The sequence below is a fragment of the Podarcis pityusensis genome (assembly GCF_964106645.2).
Source record: "Podarcis pityusensis genome assembly, chromosome: 2".
NCBI classification, from domain to species: Eukaryota; Metazoa; Chordata; class Lepidosauria; order Squamata; family Lacertidae; genus Podarcis; species Podarcis pityusensis.
The window spans coordinates 76,789,517-76,801,060 of NC_138029.1; the positions used below are offsets into that span (position 1 = coordinate 76,789,517).

Sequence of the window (11,544 nt, forward strand, 5' to 3'; positions counted from 1 at the left end):
AGTTAGCGTCCCTCTACTGATGGAAGACTCTCCAATACACCCTCCAATACACAATTTCTCCTGCAGCCCCCACCCCATCCTGGTCTGCAATGGAGGGTCAGGAGATCCCTCAAAATAGCTTGGGAGGTGGTGTTGGGTTGCAAGGAGGCAAGGGAAATAATAAAAAAGCCACAGGGAGGTTAAGTGCTCAACAAACAATAATGTTAGGATAATTGTTCAACTGAATTGCTTTGCAGCATACAACATTCTGAACTGTATGTGCCACTATGTAGTTCATCAAATATTCTTCTATTGTTATAGAATTGGGGGGTTCATTGTGCCTGGGAGTCTCAACCGTCTACAAAACTGGGGCCTATACAAGAGGAAACCAGCTTCCTTGTAATATGATGGCCCTGGCTGGCCCAGCTAAGTATCCCCATTTGCATTACCAGGCTCCATGGAGAGGTGACCATGTTCCATGGAGACAACTGAGGGATTAGGTCCTTCAGGAAAGGGGAGGCATTTTCCCCACATTCTCACCTGACTGGAGGTGACACCATCTTGTAAGGAGGAGAACAATAGCCAAGACTAGTCTGCCTGTTAGTGTTGACTTGGAATGGCTGCTTACCCTGCTGGGGGTGGACAGTGGTTTCGGCCCATCACAGCCTTTTCCTCCACCCCTGAGGAGAGGGGTAAGAGTCGCCTCTTCACAGCCGACCTTTGGGTCCTTTCCCAGCTGCCTGCTTTGGATGGCAGGATAGATTTCCAACACACACACAAATTGAACTGTCCAACCAGGAGCAGGCAAGGAGCTGGAGTCTAGATGATGGACCAGAGTCAGGAAGTCTTCATTCCAGTCCACTGCCTGTGCTCTTGCCACTCGGCGCAGTAGGATAAAGCATTGGGTGGGATGGTAACCCATTAAAGGGTTTGGGGTGAATTGGTACATCATCCCAACCTAAAGCAGGTGCGATATCAGGGTACTGTGTTAGAGGAGTCTAAGTGGAAGTCTCTGTCCAAAAGCCAAGTCTGGGGCAGATAGACTATAGAGCTTCCACCTAGAATTAAGGTAATTTTCACGCTGGGCACCAATGGGTGAAAACACAAATTCCTCCAGTTATTTGTGGGAGGAAGTTGTTTTTCTGTAAGGGAAAAAAGGTACTCAGCCAAAACCAGAACCGCCATGCTTTATTGGTTTTACAGCTCAGAATTATAACCACATTTGGAACTGAGACACTGTTCTGGAACATAAAATAAAAGAGATCCATGTATGTTTGTAACAAAATTGGTCATTATAATACCAGCCTGCGCCCAATAACTACTGCTCTACTCGAATCATCCACTACGTAGCTAAAAAAGGTCAAAAAGCAAACAAGCCCCCCCCATATAAAAATAAGTGCCTTTCTTTCAAGACAAGTTCTCTTCTTGTTAATTAGGAATTAAAGGAATTAACAGCGCAAGAAATAAGACTGGTGCATGTGAAAGCGAAATAAGGGGTTTAGTATTCCATGTATATTTGCTGCAGATCTTGAAACTGGCAGTCAGCCAAAGACACTCTTCGGAGGCTCTTCTTTGGGTTTATCAAATACCGTTTCCCCCCCTGTGCGGTCTCGGCTGAATATCGATGGTGCAGCAGAGCCAGCTTGCTCTGGAAAAAGAACCGGAGACAATTAATACCACAGCAAGAATGCTTCACACTCAACAGCAGCTGTGAAAAGGTTCCCTGAAATATACATAATGTCCCACACCCAGGGGGTCAGTGTGCACAGAAATGCTGGATACTTGGACCTCATCGGCAGATGCACTTTTTAAAAAATGCAATACATTTATCTACAGAAGGACCTATCCTCTCCATCTTGAAAAGCTTCCCCTGAGAAGATAAGGCCGGAATATTTACCATTTAGTATTTAATGCAGATGGCCAGTTGTATTTTTTTTTGGGGGGGTGCCCTGGGAGCATAGTGTTATGGCAAAAGTAGCGTAATCCTGCAAACAGCATTATGATCACAGTATAAAACCTATCAGGGAGGGGAGAATCTTGCTGTCATGGCTGTATCTGCTAGGAAAGAAAGACCTTGTGTGGGGTAGGGGATGTTTCTTTTAATGGGGAAAGAGAAGGCTTAAACTCAGTTGGCACATGTTCTGGAGAAAACGGAGAGAGAGAGAGAAATGCTTTTGTAACCGCAAGACACTGTTGCATAAAAGGGGCAGCCGTTCATGGTTTATGTTTCATTTCTAATGGGATACAGCCTAGGTTTCCAAACTGTGTGTTGTGACACATGAGTGTGTCAGCTGCAGTGTGTAGGTGTGTCGTGCGAACGCTCCCCGCGCTCCTCCCAGGGCTGGAAAGGGGTTAGCTTAACCTCCTGTTTGCTAGTAAAACTGAATTACTGTATCGCGAAATGATGCATGTCTAAAAGGTGCGTCACTAACATGAAAACATTTGTATTTGCAGCAACGGCCTTGTAAGCAGAACTTTGATTCACATGCAGTTGGAAACATGTGCCCCTAGTATCTACTTAGCGTTGGATGTTGAGTAATCTGCTGTTTAAAGGACTATTCAAGCATCCATTCTTCCAGCTCTCAGCTCAAGGTTACATTATATCGCAGAAAGGATTGCAGTAGACACTCACCACATTGCTTCATGACTTGGTAGGTTTTGGATTTGATTTCCTGGTTGCCAGAGAGCTTCCCTCTAGCCCCTTTGAGATCTTCTTCCTTTACTGGAGGGCGCTTCTTCTTCACAGGAGCTGGCTAAAAAGGAATACATTTGTATAAAAAGATGGAGCAGCATAACTGCAACAGAGGTAACTTGCTGCCTTATCCATTTTAAGCTACTCCATCCTATCGCTTGGCCACATTCCTTCAGGTAACCACATGAAATGCTTAACTTTTTTTTTTTTTTGCATTAAATGTGCATTAAATGTACATTCTGTAGTTGACCACCTTTGTAATGTTATTATTTAGAAATCTTTAAGATAACATTTTAATTTCCTGTTAGTTATGTTGCTTTGGATGTATACCGTATACATTATTCAGTAATGTTTTATTCTTGATTTATTTGATGTTTTAATGTAGGTTGTAAACCACTTTGAGATTCCCTTCCCCATATAAAGTGGTATAGAAATGAAATGAATACTAGCACTAATAATAATAATAATAATAATAATAATAATAATAATATTAGATTTAAGCTCATTGGGCAAGGAACTTTATGTAAATTTGGGGGACTATGTCAATTGATAGTGCTGTGTAATGAGGAGAAAGTGATGTCAATGCACAAGAGTAGCTGTTGCCCATGTCCTGTCCTTAAGGATGTGTGTCCAGATTGCAGCAGCAAGAATACTCATCGCAAAGTATTGGAAGACACAAGAGCTACCCACACTGGAGGAATGGCAGATGAAAATGATGGACTACATGGAATTGGCAGAAATGACTGGCAGAATCCGTGACCAGGGAGAAGAGTCGGTGGAAGAAGATTGGAAGAAATTTAAAGATTATTTACAGAAATATTGCAAAATTAATGAATGTTAGAGTGATGTTGGATTGAAGTTAAGTGGCTTCTAGCTGTACAGGCTTTAAAGTTATAAATATATCAAGATTAAGGATTAGGATTAAAAAGGTTAAAAGAATGGAAAAATTGGTTTTTAATAGGTAAAAATTTAATGTTATAATATATTAAGATTAAGGATTGGGATTAAAAAGGAGGGAAAGAAATTGCTGGACTAACAAACTGAATTGGAATACAAAAGAGGGAGGTATGAGGAGGTCCGGGAAACAAGTAAATGTAAAAGAAGTGATGAAAAGACGGAATTGTTTTTAACTGTTTTTTCTTTTTTCTTTTTGTATTTTGCATTGTGTATTTTTCTTTTTATTCTTAAATTCTTCTTTTTTTATTAATGTGATTCTTTTCTTGTGAAACTTTAATAAATATCATTTAAAAAAAAAAAAAAAGGATGTGTGTCCAGATTGGACACTGTGTTCTACACACTGGGAAGCACCTAATATAAAAATAAACTTGATGCATTTTAACTTGCCCCAGTTCAGCTTTCTAGTGTAATTGCTTTGGAAAACAGAAGAAAGATGCCACCACTTTGTGTGCACATTTTTGGGAAGTAAATTCTATTTTTGGTTTTGTTTAACTTGGTGGTCCTGAACATATCCACTTTGAGATTTTCTCGAATGCAAAATCATTTCTCTTTGCCCATGATAAGTGGGAGGTACTCTTTTTGCTAAATCAACAATAAGGATGGTATGTTCATCTTGGTACAGAGTAGACATAAATTGGTATGGGCACAAAAACCCTCAAATTAATTGGCTTACACAATAATGCCATTTAAATACAGCAAAGCAAAAGATTTGTAACAATGGAGATGTCTACATATTTAAAGAATGCGTGGGAATAGCTTGCTTCCAGTTTACTGTGGGAACCAAATAAAAAAAAATAGAACTCAGACCCCTAGGGAAGCAAAGAACAGCGCCAGGCAAAGAACAAATTAAAGGCTGACTTTTAAAAGCTTGCTTTTCAAAAACTGTCCAGCAGCAATGGGCAGACAGTGACGGCATTCAAATATTTTGTGTTCCCCTGAACCAGGAGGACCTATTGAAGGCCTGAACACTTGGGGAGGAATACGTTGTCACGCTAGTAGGATAGTTCCATCTGGCAAGCAGAAATGCTTAGGCTAAGAGAATTATTTCCCCTTTCTTCTCCCACACGCTGTTCTAGGGGATCTCCTGACCCACATGCAAGCCAATTTGTGGGGGCTCATAGGGGGAGGAGAAGAGGAAACCTTGTTGCAAGACCCAGTTCACACTAGGGCTCTCCCAGTTTGTTTCGGGCCCCACACATCAAGCAGGCCACACGCTGGATTTGATCTTTGGCGTAGGTATAGATGTGATCATGTCTCCTTCGATGAAGGTGCCATGGTCTGATCACTACGCTCTGAAAGCCAGGATTGACTTTCCACCCCCACCCTGCTTAGGTGGCGAGCCGATTTGGGCTCGCCCGCAGAGGCTGATGGACCCTGATAGATTCCGCCAAGCCTTGCGGGACCTTGCTCCCCCTGGCGACTCATTGACTGAACTTGTTGAGGGCTGGAATACCCAGCTCCTGGCAGCCATCGATGAGATCGCACCTAAGCGCCCTCTGCGACCCCGCAGAAACCGGGCTCCCTGGTTTACCGAGGAGCTCTGGAAAATGAAGCGGGACCTCAGACGGCTAGAGTGAGTATGGCGGGGTGCCCGTGACGGAGCCTCAAGAACATCTTATAGGGCTTTTATGAAAACCTACGAGATGGCGGTGAAGGCTGCTAAGAAATCATACTTCTCGGCCTCCATTGCATCCGCTAGCGCTCACCCGGCGCAATTATTTAGTATAATCAGGTCTTTAACATCCCTTGAGGGACAGCCAAATTTAAATAACAATTTGACACACAGCTGTGAGGCATTTGCGAGCTTTTTTGCGGAGAAGGTCTTGTTGCTTCGCCATGACCTCCCGGCCAATTTGGATACAATAAAGGAACTGGAGGCCCCTCGACTGTCCTCGGGTCCAGTATTGGACCACTTCGACCGGATATCCCCAGCCGATGTGGACAGACTCTTCCGAGCTGGAAAGCCCACCACCTGTCCTCTTGACCCGTGCCCGTCTTGGCTGATTAGAGCGTGTCCAGACGAGGTGCGGGCCCTCCTGGGGGATATCATCAATTTGTCCCTTGGCACGGGGACATTCCCAGGGGAACTGAAGGAGGCAGTGGTGTGCCCGCTCTTAAAGAAAACATCATTAGATCCTTTAAATCTATCCAATTACAGCCCGGTTTCAAATCTTCCGTTCCTGGGTAAGGTGATTGAGAGAGTGGTTGCTGAACAGCTTGGTGGTTTTCTGGATGAAACATCGGCTCTGGATCCATTCCAGTCCGGCTTCCGTGCTGGTCATGGGACCGAGACGGCTCTGGTTGCCCTAACAGATGATCTTCGTAGACAGCTGGATCGAGGCGGGTCGGGGCTGCTGATTCTTCTAGATCTGTCAGCAGCTTTCGACATGGTCGATCACGAACTTCTGGACCACCGCCTTGCCGACGTGGGGATCCAGGGCACAGTCCTTCAATGGCTGCGCTCATTTCTCTCTGGTCAGGGACAGAGGGTGGCGCTTGGGGGGGGAATTGTCATCGCGCCACTCCTTGGTGCGTGGAGTACCTCAGGGTGCGATACTCTCCCCGATGCTTTTCAACATCTTTATGCGCCCCCTCGCCCAGCTTGTTCGGAGTTTTGGGCTGGGTTGCCATCAGTATGCCGATGACACCCAACTCTATCTGTTGATGGATGGCCATCCTGACTCGGCCCCAGACACACTGACCAGATGTTTGGAAGCTGTGGCTGGATGGTTACGTGGGAGCCGGTTGAAGCTAAATCCTTCGAAGACAGAGGTCCTGTGGCTGGGACGGGGCGATATGGGATTGGGGGGGGCAACTCCCATGTCTTGCGGGGGTGCAATTAGTGCCAGCACCATCCGTTAAGAGTTTGGGTGTAATCTTCAACACCTCCCTTTCCATGGAGGCGCAGATTGCAGCTATAACAAAGGCGGCATTTTTCCATCTCCGCCAAGCTAAGCAGTTGGCTCCTTACCTCTCTCACCCTGACCTAGCCACTGTGATCCACGCGACGGTCACCTCCAGACTGGATTATTGTAACTCGCTCTACGTGGGGCTGCCCTTGAGACTGACCCAGAAACTCCAGCGGGTGCAGATTGCTGCAGCGAGACTCCTTACGAGGTCTTCGCTGCGAGATCACATTCACCCGGTGCTATACCAGCTGCACTGGCTCCCGGTGGAGTACAGGATCAGGTTTAAGGTGCTGGTTTTAACCTTTAAAGCCCTATACGGCCTAGGACCCTCGTACCTACGGGACCGCCTCTCCTGGTATGCCCCACAGAGAAACTTACAGTCTTCAAATAAAAACATCTTGAAGGTCCCAGGCCACAGAGAAGTTAGGCTGGCCTCAACTAGAGCCAGGGTTTCTTCGGCTGTGGCTCCAATCTGGTGGGACACTCTGTCACAAGAGACCAGGGCCCTGCGGGACTTGACATCTTTCCACAGGGTCTGCAAGACCGAGCTGTTCCACCAGGCCTTTGGCCAGGGCACAGCCTGACTCCCTCCCTCGGCAATCTTCGCGGAGCTCTGGCCCAATGGTTGCCAGAGGCTTGAATTAATTAATTTTATAATGAATGATTTTAGAATGTTGTTTATGCTGTACTTTTGTACTGTTTTATTGTTGTTAGCTGCCCTGAGCCCGGCTTCGGCTGGGGAGGGCGGGATATAAATAAAATTTATTATTATTATTATTATTATTATTATTATTCATGGATTCTGCTAGTGTGTCTGTTTAGTTGAATCTGGCCCAGAATGGGGAGCAGCCTATTTCACATTATGGCTGTAGCTCAATGGTAGAGCATTTGCTTTGCATGCAGAAGGTCCCAGGTTCAAGTCCCAGCATCTGCAGGTGGGGCTGGGAATTTTCACTGCCAGACAACCACTGTTGGCCAGTGTAGAAAGTGTACTGAGCTTGATGAACCAGTGCTCTGACTCAGGTCTAGTCTGCCCTTTAAAGTTGCCAAATGGTGTCTATTTTCAAAGCACTCGGTGTGACAATTATCATGTGACCAACCATTACTGTAGAGTCTTGTGGCACCTTAAAGATGAATAAATCATTGTATAAGCTTCTGTGGACTAGGGGTGCTTTCAGATGGTCAGTTTACTGAGTATTCATCCTGATCTGTTTGCAGAAAGGTTAGACAATGTTGGCTGTTTAACGAGCATTTCTTCTGATGTGGTTGTGGGGAGGTTAGACAATGCTGTATCAAAACAAGTGTTTTCTCACAGTTCTCTGTGCATTTTCCAACTACCTTTCTTGTTGCAAAAGCTTGATCTTTCAGGGAAGTGAGATTGTGGCAGAAGACCTACCAATAATTGTGGAAAGTGAATTTGCCAGTATGTGGCTGAACCCCCAAAATAGTGACAGCCTGGAATTGCCCTAGAGTCCACTTCACCAGGCGCATGAAGTGGGATCCTCAGTTGATAGTTAACAAATGCATGCATCCAATAGTGTGCAATCAATGAACTAGGGGGGTTGGCTAGTCTCCTAAATGTTCCTGGTAAATCAGAATATTAAAGTCTGGCTCCTCCTTTCCAAAGCCCAGGAAGCTTCTGCCTGGATTAGGGAAGGAGGTGCGATGCCCACATGACGGACAACAGGACATATCCCCCGCCCCCATTGCCCTTAGAAGCTGGGGCCTCTGGCCCTGTCACCCTACAAAAAAATTCACTGCACGCCACTGCATGCATAATAATAAAAAGTGTGTATTTTATAGATGCCATGAAACTCTTTGCTGTTTTTGCTACCACAGATTTATAAAAGGTAAAGGTAAATGACCCATGGCGTTGTGGCGCTCATCTCGCTTTCAGGCAGAGGGAGCCGGCGTTTGTCCACAGACAGCTTTCCGGGTCATGTGGCCAGCATGACTAAAGCGCTTCTGGCACAACAGAACACCATGATGGAAACCAGAGCGCACAGAAACGCAGTTTACCTTCCCGCTGCAGCGATACCTATTTATCTACTTGCACTGGTGTGCTTTCAAACTGCTAGGTTGGCAGGAGCTGGGACACAGCAACGGGAGCTCACCCTGTTGCGGGGATTCAAACTGCCAACCTTCCGATCGGCAAGCCCAAGAGGCTCAGTGGTTTAGACCACAGCGCCACCACATCCCCACAGATTTATAATGCCTATATAACTGAAGTACTTTTCTGCAGATCAGCCAACACCTGGTTGTGTCATGCTGGAACAGCCATTCCACAGGAGCAACTCACCAAGTTATAAACAACCAAATGAGTTAAAAGCAGCCCCCATGAGACCAGGGAACTTGCAGACCTAGCCCTACCTCTTCTCCCCCATGATAGAAAAGCAGTCAACAAGCACTACAGACAAGAGCGATCAGCAGCTCTGCTGGCATCAAGACCATAATACGATTCCTGCCAGTGAACACATTATTTCCAGTGTTAATGAAGTGACAAATTTAGTCATGGGCAAAGCTTTCAGCCTGCAACCATTCCTGTGCTTGCCATACCAACAATCTATCCTACCATTTATCTGAAACTGTGGCAGGGAAATGAGTGCTTGTTTAGAACATCTCTAGTATTCCTTCAGTGAATATTTACTTTGAACAGACACTAAGCAGAACAAAATTCCTAGGCACAGCCTCCTAAAACAGCTTCTGAATATTTGCTGCCTGTGCGCCTAATCTGCTCCAAAATTCCCTTTCGTCCTAGCCCTGATATAATTGGTTCCATTAGGAAAGCATGGTTTGCATGATGAAAACTCCCTATCTTGCCATATTCTGAAGAGCAAAAAAGAGGATGCTATGACTGCCAATCAAAGCAAGTAAGTGCAATTTGTCTCAAATTCTACTCTTGAAAAAGGGGATGCGTCCTGGAAAAATAGAACACATGGCAATCCGACATACAAGGCAGCTCTACACTCTGAGCCCTTGTTAGCATAATGTTCCCCTGCAAAAAAACGCCCACCTCATCTTGAAAGGTGGACAGGAAGAAAAGTCCAGCTTTACAAATTGTCCAACCAACTGTTAACTCAAGTATTGTAAAACATTTGCCTCAACAGCAAACTTTATTCTGTTGTCAGAAGTTAGCAGAATGTTATGTCATAAAGATTGAGCTATCATTGCTCAAGCAAAGCTGAACACGCACATAACCCTAAGATTCAAGAATTCTATAAAAATATTAGCATGTATTAAAACACTAGACCTATATCCTTAAATGTATTCACTGATACTGGAAGGGGGAAAGCAGGATAGCAGGAGAAAGCTAAAAACACATTTTTCTTAGTCCCCAAAACTTGCTAGAATAGTTAATTGCTGAACCCCCGATCCCAAAGCTGTGCAGCACCACCTTTGCCAACTCAGTTTGCAGCTATAGCATTGACAGAGCTGCAGATAAGCACAATGCTAACCAGTATTAATGCTAGAAAAACAAAGGGGAAAAAAAAGAAGCTATTTATACCTGTGACATTGCTGCAGCACTCGCACTAAGAGTACCAGTAGTCTCCTTGTTTAAAATCCAAAGGCTGAAGTAGTCGGCTTTCTCTAACTTTTATAGACTCTTGTGTGAGGTCAGTCTACTGGGTCATCTTCCCAATCTAGTTCCTGGAGTGTTTGAGGTTGACACAGCCTTGATGTTGAGAGGTTTATTCTTAGCGGTGACTGAGGTTCACAGCATTTACTGAGCTGTGTGGCTGAAGCGAGAAGAACCACACAAGTGACAAGAAAAGACAGCTGGGCCAGCAGAACTATGTGGAAGTCTTGTCCTTTCTGCTTGAACAAGTAGTTGCTCTAAGGGAACCCTCTGAGCCTCTATTTATAGCCTTAAAGGGCAGTGCTTTGTGATGCAGATGCTCAATTTAGGCTGCAGTATTAGGCATACATACATAAATCTCATGGAAAGCCAGTAGGGCAGAACTAGTTGTAATGAGGGTTAAAAGGAGTCTTTCCCCCACTGTTGGGGTAGGGACACTCACTGTGGAGAAAATTTAAGTGGGGAAAATGAGGTGCTTGAACTTCCCAGTTGCTAATTCTCCTCAGCAAAAAGTCAATCTTCTGGGTCATTTTAATATCAATTTCCACTACTCTCTCCAGCTAAATTCCAAAAGAAAGAAGTAGGCCTTGCTGAGATAAGTACAGCTGAGGGGAAGGGGATATGGATGAAGGCAAACAAGATGAAACTTCATCTAGACAAGCTGTTGATTAGGAACTCTAATTCTGGATGGAGATATTCAACCTGTCTTAGATGATGTTATACCTTTCCTGAAGTACCAAGTACAGCTTTGGGGGTTATCCTACAACTGGCACCATCTCTGTGCACACCCATGGTCTCAGGGGCTGGGAACGCCTTTGCCAGATTCAACTGCTTTGCTGACTGCAGCAACCCTACCTGGAGAAAGGAAACCAGGTCTCAGGCATAACTCATGCACTGAGTCAATTTACACTGGACTCCCTCAGTGCTCTTCATGTGGGGCCATCTTCAATAAAATAGTTAAGAAATGACCATTGGGTAACCAGATCCAACCCCTTTGCAGTATCTGCTACCGCCAGTTAACTGTATATTAAATAAATCCAATATGCAGGTAATGAAGTGAAGAAAGCTAGGGACATTTTTTTATTAAGTCAAAACTTTATTGTAAACCATGATTTAGGTACATAACATTCTTTCCATTTTAATGAAACACCATAAGTTAAACATGATCCGGACGACATCTTGACTTGCATTTTTAACTTCAAGGGACCTACTTTTTATTTCGAATCCCAGATGCACCCAAAAATCCTAATTGCAAAGAGTATCCCTTAAAAAAACAAAAACACATTTGCTTTGTAAAACCATAGTAATTTCCTGTCATTTAACCGGAAACTTTCACAAAAGTTTTGATGTATTGCAAGTTTCCTATTGGCCGATGTGGCTGGTTTTGTTGTGTTCACCACCACACTGCTTTTGTATGGATGCTGCAAACT

The 11,544-nt window shown here is 44.6% G+C and overlaps 1 protein-coding gene across 1 annotated transcript; it reads right to left on the reverse strand.

Moving 5' to 3' along the window:
• Window positions 1-1,148: 1,148 nt before the first annotated feature.
• On the reverse strand, window positions 1,149-10,327 carry MUSTN1 (musculoskeletal, embryonic nuclear protein 1). Its single transcript, XM_080995404.1, has 3 exons — window positions 10,043-10,327; window positions 2,612-2,732; window positions 1,149-1,627 (listed from the first exon to the last, which is right to left on the reverse strand). Exons 1-3 carry the CDS (start codon window positions 10,049-10,051, stop codon window positions 1,521-1,523), a joined length of 237 nt encoding a protein of 78 aa, XP_080851530.1. The 5' UTR covers window positions 10,052-10,327; the 3' UTR covers window positions 1,149-1,520.
• Between the last annotated feature and the right edge of the window lie 1,217 nt (window positions 10,328-11,544).